General features: G+C 40.4%; 1 protein-coding gene across 1 annotated transcript in view; it reads left to right on the top strand.

The window, feature by feature from the left end:
• Positions 1-21861, top strand: part of srms (src-related kinase lacking C-terminal regulatory tyrosine and N-terminal myristylation sites) — a 66545-nt gene that overhangs the window by 20070 nt on the left and 24614 nt on the right. The window contains exons 2-4 of the mRNA XM_043710454.2: positions 7847-7968; positions 15212-15375; positions 18632-18776. Of these exons, the coding sequence (XP_043566389.2) occupies positions 7847-7968; positions 15212-15375; positions 18632-18776 (431 nt within the window). The remainder of the gene's footprint in view (positions 1-7846; positions 7969-15211; positions 15376-18631; positions 18777-21861) is intronic.

Consider the following 21861-nt stretch of genomic DNA (forward strand, 5'->3'; position numbering starts at 1 on the left):
ACAGATAGGATTATACCAATATTTACAAATGTTCTCTGCATAGAAAATTAGAGTGTGAGTATCACTGATTCACATGAGATAATAGGTTGAATTTAACGCCCATTGCAAGTCTGATAGTGGGTTGCATTTAGTCAGATAGTAGTGTGTAAAATGGAGGCCTCACCATCTTATGCCTCCTCTCTTGTTTAAGAATGCTTGCCCTGCTGTCAATTGGGGCCATTAACTGGGGAATTAATATCTCTTTGAAGGCTTCATTTTGATGATGCTGGTATTAACATTGCTACAAGAAGCACACTACTCTTGGAGCATAACAAACAAACCTGTGCAATTATCTGTGGGCTCCCTCATTCAAAGACACCAAACATTGAGAAGGGTGGTGCTATTGAGAGTGACTTGTGCTGTAGACACCCTCTTAAGACAACAATCTCTTCTCGAGCCTCCATTTACAGATGGCTTGAGATGCAACCATGATACCAGGCCTGAAATGGGTATTGTAGCAGCAGATTTTTACTTTATTTTTTCTTTCATGGAATGAAAATATAACAGAAAATACCTGCATTTGTTGCCCATCCCTAATTGATCTTGAACAAAGAGGCTTAGAAAGTAGTCACCGAGCATAGTTAAGAATCACCCATATTGTTGTGAACCTGGAGGCATTAGCAGGACAGACCAAGTAAGCATGGCAGATTTACTCCCATAGAGGATATTAGAAAGGGTTTTGCAATAATGGCGGATAGTTATTTTGATCACCATGACTGAGATTATTAGTTGAATTTAAATTCCAACAGCTGCAGTGGAGGCATTTGAACCCATGCCATCAGTATTATCGTGGGTCTCTGGAATGCTAGTTCAGTGGTATTTTACCATGGATCAGAGAAAGGCCATGTTTAATCTTCCAAGTATGTGAAAAAACTGGCTGATCCTTTTTTATGAGTAACGATAGAAACATGCAAAAAATGTTTGAGAGGGTGAAGAATGAAAGGTGTTTCTCTCTTCCATCTCTTAACTTTTTTAATGTGAAATAAACTTTAGCAGAGCAATCCAATTCATTGTTATATCTTGATATGTATCAATAAGAGGAATTCTCCCCTTCCCAAATACTGGGAGTAAATGGAATTTTAATATGCATCTCGTTGTACTATGCATGACATGAAGGTACTAAGGTTACCAAGGGAAACATTGTATTTATATAATGTCTTGTCATGTCTGTAAAAAAAAAACTTATTGAGGTGCTTTGAAATGCAGTCAAACTTGTTCTTTAACTGATTGTAACAGCATATTTATGCACAAATTGAGGCAAGTGACAAGTTAAAACATTGGTTTAGCTCCGGCAAGATTTCTTTTCTACAATTCTGAGCACCACAATTTAGGAAGGATGAAAAGGCATTAAAGAGAAGGCAGAAAAGATTCATGAAAATAATTCCAGGGATGACGAACTTCAGACACATGGATTGGAAAAGCTTGTCTGTTCTCCTCAGGGAAAAAAGAATTAAAAGGAAATATGATAACATCAGAGGGGCCTCAGCAGAGTAGACCAGGGGAATTGTTTGTGTTGCAAGATCAAGACTTGAGGGCACTGATTTAAGTTCACTGGCAAAAGGATTAATGGAGACATGAAGAAAACCGTTTATTTTAATGCAGTAAATGGTGAGAGTCTGGAACACACAGTATTGTGAAGGTAGATTCAATTATAGATTCAAAGAAGAATTGAACATTTATCTTAAGAAAAAAACTTATGTGACTAAAGGGAAAAAGCAAGACTGTGAGATCAGATGAGAGAGCTTTTGCAGAGAGCTGGTATGGATATAATAGACAGAATGACTTCCTGCAATACTGTAACCAAAAATTAAATTGTTGGCTTAGGTCAAGTTTTGGATTTCTTTTCTAAATGCTATGGACATCAAAATTAGCAGGCAGGACCTCAGCTTTACATTACTTTCAAAAGACAGCATCTTAAACAATCCAGTACTCCTCAGTATTGACAGTTTAGCTCAATATCGGGAGTAGGATTTAAACCCATGACCTACTGGCTCAGAGACAAAGGGTAGAATTGTCATTCTTGATTACAATAATGGGCAGAAATGCAGGCCAGGAGCTCAGAAAGGCTATTGGATGCCCTCTGAGTGAAATTTTGGAATAGGCAGCCCAATTAAGTGGCCACTGTTCAGCACCCCACACCATTCAGAATGGTGAATAAGCTCCTGAACCTGGAGTGCTAATAGGACATCATCCAGCACTGTAATATTGACAACACGACTTTCCCAGCTGGGCCCTGCAGAGATCTTCCATACCCGGTCACCAGCCACAAATAATGTATGTAAGAAAAGTACAAAGTTAGGGCTGTCAGACAGGAGGTGCAAAGACCACTATCCCGGTATGGGCAAAATTACTACATCTTCTACACTCTTCTCTCCAAAGGTGTCCAGTTAAGGTTTAACAAATGGCTTCCAGCATGGCATTAGCTGAAAGAGCTAAAATATTACTTGGCGGAAGTGATGAAGGAGAAGGTGACCCTCAGACAAAGAGTCATAGAGGTGTACAGCATGGAAACAGACCCTTCGGTCCAACATGTCCATGCTGACTAGATCTATTAAATTGATCTAGTCCCATTTGCCAGCATTAGATCAATATCCCTTTTAACCCTGCATCTGACAAGAATGTTGCATAGGGCTGCTATAGGTCATTAAGGAGGCACGTTTGGGACTATAATGTGAGAAAAGGCCCTACAGAGAAAAAGCCTCCATGAAGCTCGATGAAAGGTGATACTTCAGTTTATTATAAGTAGAATCAGCACCCCCATTTTTATTAATGTGTTCAATGGTCTGCAGTTGTGTAGGAATCTAATTGGAGACAATGGCTGACAGAGGAGAAAAATTGAAATGGCAGGATCTTGGGTAACTGTTGTGTGTCAATTGATTAGAAATTTGAAGAAGTCTCTGACAAATGGTAAAATACTAGCCCCATTAAAAAAAAGTCCATTATCGGGTGCTTGGAGGCATGTGTCAGTCCTTGTTAGGTTACAGCCTGATCTTCATATGGAAGAAGACCTTCCTCACACTTCAGCTATTGAGCACAAAGCTGCCTCCACAAGTTACACGGATCAACATGCTCCATGTTATCCATCTGTTAGTCCTCGGGGAGCAGTGCAATGTCCGTACCTGGCACAGATTGAATGTTTTTCCTGTCTTTTTGGTTTGTGCATCATAATCTAACTTTTTGCTTCCTCATAAACTGAATAAACTAATTCACAATCACTTAAGCTCTTGACAGCCTCTTTAGGGTGGTCCTGATACTTTGAACTTTTATAGCTGAAAAGATTGAACTGAATTGAATTGAATTTATTGTCACATGTACCAAGGCACAGTGAAAAACTTTGTCCTGCGAGCAATACAGGCAGATCACATAGTTAAGTTGCATGGATAAGTAAATAATAGGTAAATAGTGGCAAAAACAAAAACATAGGTACAGGAGTTACCTCAAATTGTCCAGACTTAACCCTTGACCATCAACACAGAAATAGATTACTGTATTGGTGTAATGACATGTTTTATGCATTCATGAGAAATGGGTTTCACTGTTTTTTTTTGGGTGCTTGCTGCATGCAAAATGCCTCTGTGTTTCTACATCACAACAGTGAGTACCATTTCAAGAGCACCTCACTGGTTGTAAAATGTTCTGGGACAGCTGTGGTCATGAATGATACAATATAAATGCAAATATTTCTATCTTTGCTGAAAGAATTGATGTTCTTCCCAAGGAAACAGATTCTATCAACAGCTGCTGCACCCAAAATTCTGAACCTTCACATCCAACACTCTCAGTAGGGTATGTATATAAGAGTAGCTTTATTGTGTACAAATGAGCTGAACTTGTCAAGTAACATACAATTGCCCCAGTCTTTTGAATTATAGTGTCAGTCTCATTACCGAATATAGACTAAAATAATATTCACAACTTTTCAGTAAAAATATAGACATACTTCATTACATTTTAGAATTGAACAAAACTGAAATTTCTGCCTCTTGCTGTTCAAACTTAGTTTATTTTAAGGCAATCAATACAATGTGGTATGTTGACTTTGTATATTATTATGTTAAATAGTTCCTGAGAATCTGTAAGCAAGCCATTTGTTTACAAAGACCTGGTGCTCTGCCAACTTAACAAGGGAAAGCAGAGAGTACCTACTGGCTTTCTTCATTGGAATTGATGAAGAATATGAGTGGGCCACACAAGAGCTTGGTAATGAGTGGCACTGGGAGTGCAAACAGTCTCATAGAGATGGCTCAATAGATCCTTAGAGAGGTATGTTGGGGTTATTGTGTGGGAATGTTTGGCCAACTTCAGGAGTATTGGTTGGATGGGTTTTAGAGAAACAAGGTTGAGGAGGAAGGGTAGGTAGTATCTTTGGAGGGTATCCTGACACATGAAGCCACGCATTCCAAACCCCATCACACCCTACCACAATGACCATTCAAGATTCAAGAACAGCTGCTTCCCTGCTGTTATCAGACTAAAGAATGGACCTCTCATTTTAGATTTGCTTTTCATCGACACCTTCTCTGTAGCTTTAACACCATATTCTAAATTATTTTACCCTGTTGTACTTACGTATGATATGATTCGTCTGGATAGCTTGCAAAACAATGTTTTTCACTATATCTTGGTACATGTGACAATAATAAGTAAAATCAAATATCTCTTTCCTTTCTGTCCCTTTTCTATAAAATCAGGTTGTCCACTCCTGCCTGATTACTCAGGTTGCTAAGTCCAACTGGACCTATTACTGGAGATGTTAGCAGTTGATCAATCATCCCACTCATACAAATTGTTTTTCATTCACTTTGTGCAGTATCTTTATAACTGGTAAATGAAAGCGTTGAAAGAAATTGAAAAGTAAAACAAGGTTATGTTCCATATGGTTGTTTTCTCTCATAGCAGTGTTCCAGGCTGTTCAATTCCTGGAGATCCCAGATCAATCCTGGAGAGGTGGCAACTCGACTGCTCATTTCAATTATCTTATGGCAGAGGCAGTGTATTAGTCAGGTCAATAGGGTTGTTAATAAGCTGAACTGACCATTAATTAATCACTTAATGTAAACTGATCATTTCAGTACCCACCCAGCTTTCATATTATAAAGGCTGGAGGGCAAAGTGTCTCAGCACAGAAAAAGGACATTTGGCCCATTGAGTCTGCACCAATCAAAAGTAAGCACCTTCCATATTACGGAGGAGGAGCTGCTGATGTCTTAAAACGCATAAAAGTGGATAAATCCCCAGTACCTGATCAGGTGTACCCTAGAACTCTGTGGGAAGCTAGGGACGTGATTGCTGGGACCCTTGCTGAGATATTTGTATCATCGATAGTCACAGCTGAGGTGCTGGAAAACGGGAGGTTGGCCAACATGCTACTTAAAAAAGGTGGTAAGTAAAAGCCAGGGAACTGTAGATCAGTGACCCTGACATCAGTGGTGGGCAAGTTGTTGGAGGGAATCCTGAGGGACAGGATTTACATGTATTTGGAAAGGCAAGGACTGATTAGGGATAGTCAACATGGCTTTGTGCATGGGAAATCATGTCTCACAAACTATTGAGTTCTTTGAAGAAGTAACAAAGAGGATTGATGAGGGCACAGCAGTGGACGTGATCATATGGACTTCAATAAGGTATTCAACAAGTTTCCCCATGGGAGACTGATTAGCAAGGTTAGATCTCATGGAACACAGGGAGAACTAGCCATTTGGATACAGAACTGGCTCGAAAGTAGAAGACCGAGGGAGGTGGTGGAGTGTTGCTTTTCGGACTAGAGGACTGTGACCAGTGGTGTGCCACAAGATCAGTGCTGGGTCCACTACTTTTTGTCATTTATATGAATGACTTGGATGTGAACTTAGAAGGTATAGTTAGTAAGTTTGCAGATGACGCCAAAATTGGAGGTGTAGTAGACAGTGAAGAAGGTTACCTCAGAGTACAACAGCATCTTGATCAGATGGGCCAATGAGCTGGTTGGCAGATGGAGTTTAATTTAGATAAATGTGAGGTGCTGCATTTTGGAAAGAAAAATCAGGGCAGGACTTATACACTTAATGGTAAGGTCCTGGTGAGTGCTGCTGAACAAAAAGACCATGGAGCGCAGGTTCATAGTTCCGTGAAAGTGGAGTCGCAGGTAGATAGGATAGTGAAGGAGGTATTTGATATGCTTTCCTTTATTGGACAGAGCATTGGGTATAGGAGTCGAGTGGTCATGTTGCGGCTGTACAGGACATTGGTTAGGCCACTTTTGGAATATTGTGTGCAATTCTGATCTCCCTCCTATCAGAAAGATGTTGTAAAACTTGAAAGGGTTCAGAAAAGATTTACAAGGATGTTGCCAGGGTTGGAGGATTTGAGCTGTAAAGAGAGAGGCTGATTAGGCTGGGGCTGTTTTCCCTGGAGCTTCAGAGGCAGAGAGATGACCTTACAGAAGTTTATAAAATCATGAGGGGCATGGGTAGGGTAAATAGACAAGGTCTTATCCTGGGGTGGTGTAGTCCAGAACTAGAAGCCATAGATTTATGGTGAGAGGGGGAAAAATTTGAAAGGGACCTAAGGGGCAACTTTTTCACGCAGAGGGTGGTGCATGTATGGATTGAGCTGCCAGAGAAAGTGGTGGAGGTTGGTACAATTACAACAATGAAAAAGCATCTGGATGGGTATATAAATAGGAAGGGTTTAGAGGGATAATGGCCAAGTGCTGGAATAAATTAGATTAGGATATTTGGTCAGCATGGACGAGTTGGATCGAAAGGTCTGTTTCCGTGCTGTGCATCTCTTTGACTCTACTATTCTATTTCAAAGTGGTGGGCTATCCTGCTCGAGTTGGTTTATGGGCCTCCAACTGCTGAAAACCCACCCGGCAGGGCTACAGACAGCCCAAGCGAGATGAGCACATTCATACTGCACAGAGAAATAAATCTGCATTCTCCTTGTCTTTATGGTTGTGTCCCATCATATGATAAAATCACTTGCTGGATAATTTGGAATTTGACAGATAACATTCCTGTGGAACACTGAGATGTTTTACTACATTACAGATGCTGCATCAGTGCATGTTGTTATTGATATATATACAATGCAACCCTGCATACATTTAGACACTTCTGTTGCAAAATATAAATATTTTTCTGCACCTACTTCTAAACAAAGTAGTTTAAAATTATGATATTGGGGTTGCTCAAAATAACCAAAATATAAAAAGATAAGGGAGCAGCCAGGAGTATAAGATTAAATTAGATGATTTACATGGAGAAGAACATCAAAATCTTAATGGGCCTTATGCCTGTTTCTGTGCTTTAAGAATCTATCATTCTGTGGTAACTGTTGTCAGGAAATATGATGTCCAGTAATCACACATTTAATGAAATATTGGCTGGTTTATGAAATTTGCTCTCTATATACGTATAACATCCAATATACTATGCACCCTAGTCAAAGAGTGTAGCACTGGAAAAGCACAGCAGGTCAGGCAGCATCTGAGGAGCAGTAGAATTGATGTTTCGGGCATAAGCCCTTCATCGGGAATGCTGATAAAGGGTTTATGCCCAAAATGACGATTCTCCTGCTCCTCACATGCTACCTGACCTGCGTCCTTTTCCAGTGCGACACCTTTTGACTCTAATCTCCAGCATCTGCAGTCTTCATTTCTCCTCTCCTGTACACCCTCCTTATTAATGTTAAAACCTTTCCCATAACATTGATTTCAGAGAGACAATAAAGTTATAAAGTGACATATCATCCAACACACCATAAACAATACCACAGGGAACTTGCTAGTAGTTTGTAATAAAAGGTGATTTTCTTTTTGAATCAGGTGGTATTTTGGAAGCCTATCAAGAGCCAATGCAGAAAAATTGCTGCAATCTGCAGAAAATCAGAATGGAACTTTCCTGGTTCGTAGAAGTGAGACTACTAACAGTGATTTTTCAATATCAGGTATGCAAAACATGGTCAAGTGTAAATCAAAGCTTTGATAAAAATTAACTTGTAATTAGTAGTTTAATGGGTTATTGCCGATGTGCGTTGGTATTCACCTTTGGAAACCAGCTTACACTTTTGCGGGATTTCCAATCCTAACAGCACTGTGGGTATGTTGATCCCCTATGGACTGTAACAGTTCAAAAAGACAAACAGAGATACACAATAGATACACAATAAATGGTGCCCTGGCCAGGATTGGCCATGTCCCAAAAACAATTTCTTTTTAAGTCTCTGATTTGGTCCAGCTAATGACAGAAACTATCAGCCAGAATTCTTATTTCTGACTGCTGGGAGGTGACCCCAGCTGGAATGAGAATTTGTTTTACATTACAGCAGAGTTGGTGTCTGGTTATAAAGTTGCTTTATTGAATGACCAAGTCTGCATGCTAATTTATAATCCATGGAGCCTTCACCTGGTGCATGTCTGTAAAATAACGGCACCTCAAACTCTGTTAACTATTGCAGAAATGTTAGAAGAGATCTTCATTGTGCTATCAGAGGTGACAAATTCTCATTTCGTACAGCAGCATCTGTGCAGTTGACTCCAATACTTAGTGTCAATTCACTGGTTTTCAATTTGATTTCAGGCAAAATCAGATGGTTGAAAAGCATATGGGGAATGGAAACAGACACTTGTGTGCATCCTAAAAATGTTTTCTGAACCCTTTCAAGTTTCACAAATCCTTCCAACAGGAAGGAGACCAGAATTGCATGCAATATTCCAACAGTGGCCTAACCAATGTCCTGTACATCTGCAACATGACATCCCAACTCCTGTACTCAATACTCTGACCAATAAAGGAAAGCATATCAAACGCCTTCTTCACTATCCTAAATACAGGCACTTCCTCCCTCAACTACATTGTGGGCCTACCTACACAAAATAAAATGCAGCGGTTAAGAAGGCATCTCTCCACCACCACCTCAAGGGTAACCACGAACAGCCCAGGCAATAACCTCTACTTCCCGTGAATGAATTTTTAAAAATCCAGATGAACAGGAGCATTAGCACAGAGGAGAAGTGTCAGGGAAGTCAGCCACTTTGAATCTGGCCTACTGAAAGGCAGTGACAAGTCCCATCTAAGAATCTAGGTCTAGTTTGTGACAAAGACCCCCAGTATTTTGATACATTTTGAAAGGCTTATTAAGAAAGTGTTTGGCCACAAGTAACAGTCACTAGCTAAACTTTGCAGTAATCTTCACTTTGGGAGATGCCTGAAGTGCTGGCTTCATGGTGGAAGCACCTGCCTAATTTTAGTTCGTCTCAGAAGGACAATCAGGATCAAAAACTCAAGGGCCTTTCAAGGCTATAATTTAAATCTAGGTAAAGGGAAATGATGCATAATGTATATTCAAAAGCAGATAGTTTCATATTTAATCATTCAATGGGGGGGTAAAAAGCCATTTGATTAACCATAAGTTTAGTATGCCCCTGCTTTCTCAAGTGGTACTAACTTGGTAACTCAATTAAACATTATGATTATGGCTAGTTCTCCAAATTGTGCTATGCTTCAATTTTGCAGTAAAAATGAATTCCATGTGAACTAGACCATAAGAGGTGCAGAATTAAGCCATTTGGTCCATTGAGTCTGCTCCACCATTCAATCATGATATGCAGATATATTTAGTGGGTTTAGTTCCCACGTAAGTGTTATATATTTTGGCCCTATTTTATTATTGTCACTTGAAACTTTTACATCTTACAACATAAACTGATTGTTGTACATTTTCAATGATGTGATTGCATTATCTCAGCTTAGGGAATGGTGAGATCAATATCATGAATTAAACTAAGGGCCAATGAGGAGGAAGACAGTAAATAGGAAGCTATAGGACAGTTAGCCCTTGATATGGTGAGTTAAGAATGTATTGGAATTTAACTTTCCTTCCTTGAATAACAATGTTACTTTGCTACCTTCCAATCATCTAGAACGGTTCTAGAATCCAGCCTATTTTGGAAGACCACAACAATGCATCCATTATCTGTACAACCACCTCTTCTAAATCCCTTTGATATTAACCATCATGTACAAGTGGATTTTTCTGCTCTTAGTTCCACTTTTTTTGTCTCATATATTTTCTCTAATGATATGAACAATATGATCCTGCCTGTTGAGAGAGTGTAATAACACCATGGCAAGTTTACACTATAAAAGGTAAAAGTTTACAATGAAAATATTAAAATGGATTAACAAAAATATGGACAGAATGTATCACATTAAATTAGATGTTGAATTATATACTGATGTTTCAACAATGCCCTTCAAACATTGCATTGTAGTTGGGTAGCAACATTGTGGTTTTACACAAAGGAAATTGTGACTTAAAGTTCACCCCCTCTCATCTTTTATTGTTTCTCCTCTCCATAATGCTTTATTTTTATTTGCTTTTTGCTGTGTTCACTGTTGCCTCTGACTTTTCCTTCATTCTTTCTAGTGGGGGATTGTAGCTGGTGGGGCATTGATTTAATGGGAGATGGATTCCCAAATGACTGCACTTTTGATGCACTGTTTGAGGTTTATGAAGCCTTTTCCATTACATTTCCCAGCCACTTGCGTTTTCACCTCAGCTGTTTTTCTCACAGTGTACTTCATTCTTTCTTCTTTCCAATTCCCATCATCATTCCTATTAAGTATTCATTCCTGTCCTTCTTATGTTTTGAACTATCAACCAGAGTATGTTTCCCAGTAATCCATTATCTCCCTGTTAATCTTTAAGTTATTTCATATGTAGTCCTCCTGCCAAGGGTGGTCAACATGAGGCGCGAGACCTCTTCAATCCCATCCAGTTTCTATTCACTCCTCCTTTGCTATGCTTTCCTGAGAAGCCATAACTTCTAGATTTCTTTTTAAGAAAGGAAATAAAATTAGCATGTGGAAAGTAATTGTTTCTATTCATGTCTTTTTCTATCTCTTCTTCCCCTTTCTCTGTTGATATCTCACATTCATCACGTTGGTGTTAGGCCTTACGGTTTGAAGTCACAGTTGTAGCTCAGGGCAGCCAGTGAGCCCAATGATATTGACAATATAAAGCCTACATTATCTCCCTCGTTTCACTCAAGTAAGATGAATGTGCTGACCTCTTAATTGTATTGTGAATCAGTTTACCAACCCACGAGGCACAGAATTACCAATTTGAGTCCCAAGGTCTACTTAAATCGAGGTTGCAACCCCAATATAATTTTTACTTGCAAGACTCGAAAATACTTTTTGACAAGGCACATAAGACCAAGGGCAACACTTTCACTTTAATACACCACTGCAGACACTCCTCAATCAATAAAGCCTGATGACAATCATCATTATCGAAAATTTCCTCCTGTCTATCACATTCTTCAGAGTACAATTACATGGGAGCTGTGCAACACCTGGATTTATCATTCAATACTAATTTAGTTTGCTTTCTTTACATCACATATCAATTCTCCTCCCTTTTTCATATGACCACCACCAAGTACTCCTTTTTCATTCTACATTTACAGTCATCACTCCACATTCTTCTTTCATCTTGCTTCTGCTCCATTTCTCTGCTCATAGTTTCATACATCTACACATCGCCACTACTCCTAAATGGTCTTATTCTTAGGTGAAGATCAAAACTAGAATTCTGCAGGTGCTGGAAATCCGAAATACAAACTGAAAATGCTGGAGAGAGAAATTAGTGTCTTCTGTTATTTCTGATTTTCAGATTGTGTTACTTTCTGGATTTCACCCACATGACAAAATAGCTTCTCTGTGTTTACCCTTTTAAAAGAATTGTATTATTTTAGTCATCTCAGTTAGGTCACCCTCAACCTTCTAAACTCAAAGGACTGTACATCATTTTTGTGCAACCTTCCCTTGTGATTTATCCTTTAAGCCCAGCATTATTGTAACAAATTTGTACTGTACCCACTTCAAAGTTAATACATTGTTCCTGATACTTAGTAGCCAAAGTGAATGTGATAGTCCAGATGGAGTTTAACCATGGCTGCAGCTAAAACATCACTTTCTTAATTTTGACTTCCATCTCCACCTTGAGATTTTGTTTTCTTCTTTCATGGGATTTGAGGATTGCCGGGAATGTCAATATTTGTTGCAATCCCTAAATAAATAGATAAAGGCTTGCATTCAGTTACCTTTTTAGATCACTTATCGTGTTTGAACAATCGCTATTAAGTTAACTGATCAACCCATCCTCTTCCAGATATTTTCTCTGTATAGCCACATTTCCTTAGCAAAGTCCAACAGCAAAGTTAAATTAGCTTTGGAGCCTGATTAGTGTCAGTAAACCCATACTTCTGAACCACAAAGCATCTGTCACAGGCTGCAACGTGGATTTCTTATTGAAACTTACATGTTAAAATGGTGTGTGGACACTACAGTGTGGATCCAATAAGTGCCCCTTTGCAAATATTTTAACCCCATACATGCCCAATGTACAAATGATTAAAATCAAGGCTTGCATTTTCATGCTTTAAAGATTGGATTTTAAAGAAAAATATTGTCAGATTATTACTAAGAAAATATTGATCATCACTGGCAATTCACAGATACTGAAATGAAAATAAAGATCCTGTGTCATGCCATCACTTGCCAGTAACGAATATTTAAAAGTCAGTAACAGTCATCCATTTTCAACAGGAGAGGTTAAGATTCTGGAAGTTATTTTGTACCCAGATATTGATGAGATGAATGCATGGACAAATAAGGCCATGGAGAAACATTTTCCAAACTGTAGAGGAAAAGGGGGTGAACTGATATCAGAACTTCGTATCAGCGAATCTTCAAACACCACTGCAGAAGGTTACAGGGTAGTCATCAGTCTGGACTTTCTCCCCTCCTGTCACTTATTGTTGTGTCAGCCCAGTTATAAAAGATGAAAGATAGGCAAGATTTAATAGATTAATAATCTTTAAAATGGACATTTCGGTAGCCTGATGGGGGTTGTGCATGGCGACCCCGTGGAATTGGAAGTTTAGCAGACTCCGAGAGAATTACCCGGGAAACTGAAGATTTCACTGAGCAATACCTCTACAATTCCCCTCCCATTAAAAACCTAATCTAATTGCTGACTGATTCCCAACTACACCTCTCCCAGACCCTGACCTGCCACCCCAACATCATCGCCGGATCTGATACCACCCCCACCAGCTTCCTCTCCCACACATGGTACCCAGCATTCCCCTCTGCCTATGCTCATCTCTGCTACTTCAGGACTCAACATCCTTTCCCCCTGTTGCCAGTCCTGCCCAGCCACCAGACTCAATACTCTGTATTTCAGTCGCAGAACCAGACACTCGTCTCCATGACATCAGGCCTACTATCTCCCATCAACCCTGACTTACCTCTACCTTAAACACTCCATCACTTACCTGGCCCTCTTGCCACCTTGCGATCTGGCACCCTTTCACCTGGTACTTTACCCTTAGTCATTAGCAACCTGCATACCTGACACTCTATCCTATCTCTCCTGGCATATTACCCTCTTGGCACCCTAATGTCACAATGACTGTTTCACAGGAGTTGGAGAAAGTGAGGACTGCAGATGCTGGAGTACCAGAGTTGAAAAATGTGGTGCTGGAAAAACACAGCAGGCCAGGCAGCATCCGAGAAGCAGGAGAATCGATGTTTCGGGCACAAGCCCTTCCCCAGGAATGAGGCTGGTGTGCCAAGCAGGCTGAGATAAAAGGTAGGGGGAGGGAATTTGGGGGAGGGGCGCTGGGAATATGATAGGTGGAAGGAGGTGAGGGTGAGGGTGATAGGCTGGAGAGGGGGTGGGGGCGGAGAGGTCGGGAAGAAGATTGCGTCAAGAGGGCGGTGCTGAATCTCCCACCCTGCCCCCTGTAAAAATGCCATCCCATATTCCCAATTCCTCCGCCTCCACCACATCTGCTCCCAGGAGGACCAATTCCACTACCGAACAACTCAAATGGCCTCCTTCTTCAAAGACCGCAATTTCCCCTCTGAAATGGTCGACGACGCTTTAAAATTCCACCGCATCTCCTGCACTTCCCGCACCTCCACCCTTGAACCCCGCCCCTCCAATCGCCACCAGGACAGAACCCCACTGATCCTCACCTTCCACCCCACCAACCTCCGGATACATCGTATCATCCTCTGTCATTTCCGCCACCTCCAGACAGACCCCACCACAAGGGATATATTTCCCTCTCCACCCTTATCAGCATTCAGGAGAGACCACTCCAGTCGTGACTCCCTCGTCAGGTCTACACCCCCCACCAACCCAACCTCCACTCCCGGCACCTTTCCCTGCAACCGCAAGAAGTGCAAAACTTGCGCTCACACCTCCCCCCACACCTCCCTCCAAGGCCCCAATGGATCCTTCTATATCTGTCGCAAGTTCACCTGCACCTCCACACACATCATTTACTGTATCTGCTGCACCCGATGTGGTCTCCTCTACATTGGGGAGACAGGCCACCCACTTGCGGAACATTTCAGGGAACATCTCTGGGACACCCGCACCAACCAACCCAATCGCCCGTGGCTGAACACTTTAACTCCCCCTCCCACTCAGCCAATGACATGCAGGTCCTTGGCCTCCTCCATTGCCAGACCCTGGCCACACGATGCCTGGAGGAAGAGCGCCTCATCTTCCGCCTCGGAATCCTCCAACCATACGGGATGAATGTAGATTTCTCCAGCTTCCTCATTTCCCCTCCCCCCACCTTATCTCAGTCCCATCCCTCAGGTTCAGCACCGCACTCTTGACCTGCAATCTTCTTCCCTACGTCTCCACCCCCACCCCCTCTCCGGCCTATCACCCTCACCTCCTTCCACCTATCGTATTCCCAGCGCCCCTCCCCCAAATTCCCTCCCCCCTACCTTTTATCTCAGCCCACTTGGCACACCAGCCTCATTCCTGGGGAAGGGCTTGTGCCCGAAACGTCGATTCTCCTGCTCTTTCACAGGAGTTGTTGAGGTGACCGTCTGTGTTACTGAACTTTTAAATATCACCATACATGAGCTGTCTGCTGTGAAAAAGGAATGCAGTTTGCAACCTTCTGACTGTTTTGTATTATGAGGGACCTGTCAGAATGGAAATATTGAAGGAGCTGGGATTGGAATCTCATGTCACAAAGCAGATTTCTGTTACAAAAAAGGGATTCGAGCAGCTTTCCATATCTGATCGCCACTCCTCGGAAAATCCAGCCCAAGTGATGTTCTCAATTTAAACTTGTTTCTTTCTTCTACAGCTTTAAATGATAAAGTCCATCACTTTCGGATATTTACCTCACCTGATGAGGGAATGTTTTATCTTCATGAAAACAGGAAATTTCCAACAATTAATGATCTTTTGGCATTCTACAAGACGAATTGGAAGACCCTTGGGTTTTTGTTGACAAAACCTTGTGCAAAGGTATTTATTGAGAGTTCACACTTTGTGAATGAAAACTGTATAGAAAGACTTGATATAGAATGTTATGACATTGAGGACAAAATGTTACTACATTCAGGGCAGCTTAACCAACAGCTTCTGTAAATAACGAAAATGACGTGTGTACGCATTGTACCTGAAGTAACATTATTACCTGTATGTGATCTAGAAACTATGCAACAGTTCTTGCATTTAATGCTTGATAGATTACAGAATGTGGATAAAAACTTTCTTTCATGTAACTCCTTTAAAGTATTACAAGTCTCAAACTGCTTCAAAAGAAATTAAGCCTTGAGGAAAGAAACAAGACAAAATGGAAGTTTTTCATCTGGAACTCAGGACTAGGATTAACCAATCCATACTTTCAAGCCTCGGAACAGTATGGTGATTATTAGATTTGATTCTGTTATTGGAAATCAGGTATTAAATAATATGTGCTACAAATTACAACTGAAACCAATTTAAAATCATCAGACTTACTTGCAGTGTGTTGTGTTAGCATTAGGAAGAAGCTGCATATAATAACATCCATGGGCCTGTTTTATGTAGGCAAAAGAGGTTCCTACATACAGCTGTACCTTTCTCATGGGATCAAAAGAGGGTTGGTGGTGACTACCAATCTCTTCTGCAACATCTCTAATGGCAACACCCTGACCAATCAGATCTACTATCTGCTTTAAGAACAAAAATTGACAGTTAGCTGTGCTTGCTGTGTGAAGATTAGAGTGGTGCTGAAAAGCACAGCAAGTCAGGCAGCATCCGAGGAGCAGGAAAATCGATGTTTCGGGCAGGAGTCCTTCATCAGGACTTTTCTTGCCTCTGTGTAGCAATGTTTGATTTCTTCACATAAAATACATTTTGTTAACTCTTGGAGCTGAGTCACTCTCAACCTGGCTATTCACAGATCACCTGGTCAACAGATCTGTGATCACTCAAGCTATATGCCTGTGTAAATCACCAAATAACAATACTTTCAACTTCTAAATGAACTTGAGGAATTGTTTTATTCAGAACAGACAGTGTAAGAAAGAAAAAGAATTGTGGTACAAATTAGGAATATAACAGCACATAACGTTTTTCTTTCCACATAACAGTATGAGTTTTGATTAACATTACCAACTTACTTACACAGGGTTGCAAGATCCACAACTGCCAATGGCTAATGATCAATCCCTGTATATCATTACACAATGTTAAGTATAAAGATTAATGATACAAGAAGTTATAAGCATTGTGGAGTTACGAAATTTCTTTTGTGTGTTCTCTGTGCTGTTATATCTGTGGTTTTTGATGTCTGTTTTTATTCAGGGTAATCTGGGCAGGACCCTATTTCAGAAACATTAAAATACAGAAGTTGAGGACAGAGTCATCCTAGCTAGACTAATTTACTTCCGATTCTAAGGCTGAAAGTTAAGTAACAAGATATCTGTAGTTACAAGACAACTGCAGTATCAGAACTGAGCATGGAGGGGTGTTTCCAAATAGACTTATTAAACTGACCTCAGAGTTGTATGATTTCCCCAATATGCTGACTTGTACAGCATACAATATTGTTGTAATTTAGATATTCTATCAGAACATTTTGCCTTGTGAGTTTAATTTATGCAAAAAGAAAGAACTTGCATTTAAGGTTATAGTCCAATAGGTTTATTTGGAAGCACTAGCTTTTGGAGCACTGCTCTTTCATCAGATGGTTGTCTCTTTTAAGTTGCACTTTCTCATGTCTTCAGAGCATCACAAAATGCTTCACAATCAGTGGTTAAATTTTGAATGACAGTTACTGTTCTAATGTCAGACAATTTGTGCACAGAAATATGCCTCTAACAATAAATTAATGAATTATTGGGTAGCCTGTTTTTTGATAGAACTTTCTTAAAGAATTATTATGTGGAAGGAGGCCATTCAGACCATTGTGCCTGTACTGGTTCTACTCCCTCATGTCAATCTCCTGCTTTTTCTCCTTGTATACCATTTCCATCCAAATAATCATCCAATGCCCTCTTGAATGCCTCAACTGAACTCACCGCTGCCAGATTCCAGGCAGAGCATTCTATACTCTAAACTACAGGGTGAAAATCTCTTTTCTGAAATCACTTTTGCTTCTTTTGCATATCATTCTAAATCTATGCCCCTCTCATTCTATTTTTAACAAACAGAAGTACTTCTTCTTATCTACTCTATCCAGGCAGCTCATGAGTTTGAAAACCTGTATCAATTCTCCTCTCAACATTCTTCTCGCCAAAGAGAACCGTCCTAACTTTTTGAATCTAGTCTCATAACTGAATTTACTCATTGCTCTAAATCACTTAAGCACTCATTCCAATGCATTCCTATTTTTCCTACAGTGTGGCCCACAAAACTGAGGTCTATCAAGTGTCGTGTACAAGATCCCTACTCTTGTATTCTATGCCCCTGTTAGTAAAGCTGAGAACACCACTGCATGCTCTATTAACTGTTCTCCCCATGTGTCCTACTATCTGCACATGTATACCCAGGTTCCTCTTCTCCTGCATCCCTTTTAGAATTGTGCCCCCACACCCTTTTATATTGTCTTTCAATGTTCTGTAGATAGGCTAGGCTAGGTTAAGATACAAGATCTCTGCATTCCTTTGGGAAACAACATGAGATGTTTATCCCTCTACCTGAGTAGCTATGCAAGGTTTGAGATGATAGGGCCAATCTTCTGTGTACTGTCATCTCACCCCATCCTTCCCCTCCACCTCTCCCTGTCCTTCTGCTGGATTCTAGTGCAGTGGGCCTGTAAAGACCTTCCTGCCCTGAATGCAAATCTGGTGCAGAGCTACTCCCTTGACAGAGAAAAAGAATTTTGATGTTGGCAGAACCTTGCACTTGAAGCTAATCTGGCAACAGCACTGTGAATGTTAGTCTATGGAGGCTGCAGCTGTACTCCTGCAAAGGGGAATCAAACGTTCACATGCACACTTTTGAGAAAACTATCTCTTACAATCTCCATCAACAAAACTTACCCTAAGTACTGCACTGAAACAGACTACAATCTCTGTGGTAGGGTTTGACTCCATTTATTGAGCCTTTGACCACTTATGTAAAATAATCTGATAAAGATGTTATGAAATTGAAATTAGCTTGAGAGAATATTGATGCCCTAGAATTTGATTGAAGAATCATTGTGTCTACACTTGTTCAAAATAAATATTTAATTAAGGTGCTATTTAAAAACATATTTTAAAATTGTCTTACTGTTTTGGCTTATTTGCAGCGGACTATTTACAAAGCCGATCAATGGGAAACACCTAGGGAAGAATTGACTTTGCTACGAAAACTGGGAGAAGGTCATTTTGCAGAGGTCTGGGAAGGTGTTTGGAAGAATAACCAACATGTGGCGATTAAAATGATTAAAAAAGGTTTGTGTTATATTTACTGGATGATGTGTGTGCTGCTTAGAAGATAGGGTTGGATGTAAATCTGAACAAATGCAGTTGGCAGAACGCATTCACAAGAGTATTGACTTCACAGTTACTGTTGAAGAAAAGCCAGTAGCTATAGATTATTAAAATCTGAAAATTCGTTCATTCCTTCTGGGAACAGAATATTTTCTGATAAGATGTAGTTTTCTAAGTGAATATAGTTAATGTGATCATAAACCAAGATTAAGTTCTGAGGGTCAAATCCCAGTGTTAAACCAATGTGGGGCCTGGTGAACCACATTGTAGATCCCAGAATCAACTCAAAAATTCCAAAAGTCTATCTCCAAACTATGCTTCTGCCTAACATGACTCCATACCAAGAGTCTAACATTAACAAATTATTCCTTTTGCAAATTGCTTTTTTAGTGTTCATATAAAGTATAGAAGAAACTCTTGTAATTAATGAACAGAGAATTTATCAGGTTAGAGGCACCATTAAATAATAATGGCAAAGGGAAATAAGTTTCTCGTTGTTTCTGAAAAGCCCTTGCAAGAACATCCATACTGGAAAACATATTTCCCCTCCAATCTGTTCTTTATGACAGAGCATGTTAAGATCATCACCGTATGATAGCGTCAAAATGCTTTAAATGTGGTATATCCAGTATCAGTTTTTTAATCGTATTTTTTCCTCCGGAAGTGTGTGTAATACTGCCAGTTATATTTACCGTGAGGTGGTAGTGGTGGTGAATTTTCTCCTTTTAATCACCGCCGTCTTTGTGCTGATGATTTCTGCTGTTGTATTATATAAGGAGTTCGTATCATTCTGTCATAGATGAAGGAATGGTGAGTTATATTTGACCAAAAGCATAACTAGACCAGCTACATCAATGTGATTAATGTATCGAAGTAGAGCTTGGATACTCAGTGATAAGTGGATGAACCTTTTAGAGAATATTATCCAAAATAAAGCAACCCACTTGATTGGTGCCAAATCCACAAACATTCAGTCCTTCCACTACTGATGATCAGTAACAGTGAGTAGCACTAGTACCACCTGCAAGGTGCATTCAGAAACTCACCAAGGCACCTTAGGCAGACCTTCTAAATCCATGACTATGACCTTCTGGAAGAACTCTGGAATACCAACACCTGCAAGTTCCCTTTCAAGCCACTTACCATCCTGACTTGGAAATATATCACTGTTCCTTTTGTGTCACTGAGTCAAGAACCTGGAACTTCCTCCATAATAGCATTCTTGGTTGACCTGCACCAAATGAACTGCAGCAGTTCAAGAAGGCAGCTCATCTCCACCTTCTCAAGGGCAACTAGGGAGAGGCAATAAATGCTGGACCTGCCAGTGAAGCCCAAATTTCATGAATGAATGAATAAACAAAAAAAAGTGTCAAAATCTCTCCTCCATCTTAAGACAATGATTGAAGCTCATCATTCACTTGAATGGATGAAGAGCAACAACATTCAAGGAGCTTGACACAGTTTGTAACTTAGCAGTTTATAGAAGGACCTAGATTATCCGAAGGTCACAGGCGGGAAGTATTTCATTCAGTTAATCGAAATCCAGATAATCGAATGCCAGATAACGTAGTTTAGCCAAGCATCGGCACCTTGCGATCTTGCCAGGTAATCCGATATCCAGATAATTGAATGCCGGATAATCGAGGTTCTTCTGTAAATGACTGACACCTCAGCCATTGATTTGAATGTTCACTCCCTTCATTAGCAATGCTGTGTGATTACACTGTATACAATCTACCAGATGCACTGCAGAAACTTCCAAGATACTGTGGCAGAATTCCTTTCCCGAGACCTCTGAAATGGATTCTGCAGCAATGTCATGTGAGGAACATCACCGTGAAGGTCCACTCCAAATCACACATCATTCCAACTTCGATAAATATTGCTATTCTGTCATTCCTAGTCTTCCACATCTAATTCCATACACCACAGTGCGAGCACAACTCTACAAGGAATATGGTTATTCAAGAACAAGACGCATTACCACCCTCTCAGGTAACCACCCTTACACTGAAATAAATATTTTCTTGATATTCAAATCAGGATGGTCTGTAACATGGAAGAAAGTTTGCAAGTGAAGGTCCTTCCCAGTGTAACAAACATCAGGGAAGTTAGATGAATTGTCTCTTATTCAAAGTGTATTAATTCCCTGAAGCTGATTAATAACAGTTGACTAGGGATAGCTAAGCATTTGAAGAAAAACTGAAGTGCAGGGAAAACCCAGGAAGATGGCACAAAATCAGATTCTTCTGATGTCCTGCTGCACGTTGCCTCTCCTGTTTGTTCTAAGGCAGTGGTGAGTTGAAAAAAACATGCTTCTCTGTTTATATTTATAGATTCTATACTCCTGGAATCATTACTGATGTCAGTAGATTCTCCTTTAGTTATTCTTAGGTCTTTCTTTTCTGACCATTTTGCAAAGTCTGTCAGCATCTGATCTCCACATTCACCCAAGAAGGATAATCCCATGAGCAAAGATGGCCTTGTGGCTAAGTGAAAAAATAATGGTAGATCTTTGTGTAAAATTTAAATTTAATTTTACGAAATTTAATTGTGGCAGAAAAATGGCATGAATAGAATGTAATGGAAGAACACGGGCGGCACGGTGGCACAGTGGTTAGCACTGCTGCCTCACAGCACCGGAGACCTGGGTTCAACTCCCACCTCAGGCAACTGACTGTGTGGAGTTTGCACGTTCTGCCTGTGTCTGCGTGGGTTTCCTCCGGGTGCTCCTGTTTCCTCCCACAGTCCAAAGATGTGCAGGTCAGGTGAATTGGCCATGCTAAATTGCCTTTAGTGTTAGGTAAGGGGTAAATGTAGGGGTATGGGTGGGTTGTGCTTCGGTAGGTTGGTGTGGACTTGTTGGGCCAAAGGGCCTGTTTCCACACTCTATTCTAATCTAAAACATTGAATGTTCAAATGTGAACTTGGCTGATTGAAATTTCTATTGTATAGTTCTTAATTTTTGCTTAATTCTCAAGGGTTTCTTCAATCATATGAACGGGTAGCTGTGGAGCCAAGTTAGCATTAATGACACTAGTGTGAA

The sequence above is a fragment of the Chiloscyllium plagiosum genome, unplaced genomic scaffold (assembly GCF_037043375.1).
Source record: "Chiloscyllium plagiosum isolate Xiang-an unplaced genomic scaffold, Cpla_swu_hap1 HiC_scaffold_15, whole genome shotgun sequence".
In the NCBI taxonomy this organism is placed as follows: domain Eukaryota; kingdom Metazoa; phylum Chordata; class Chondrichthyes; order Orectolobiformes; family Hemiscylliidae; genus Chiloscyllium; species Chiloscyllium plagiosum.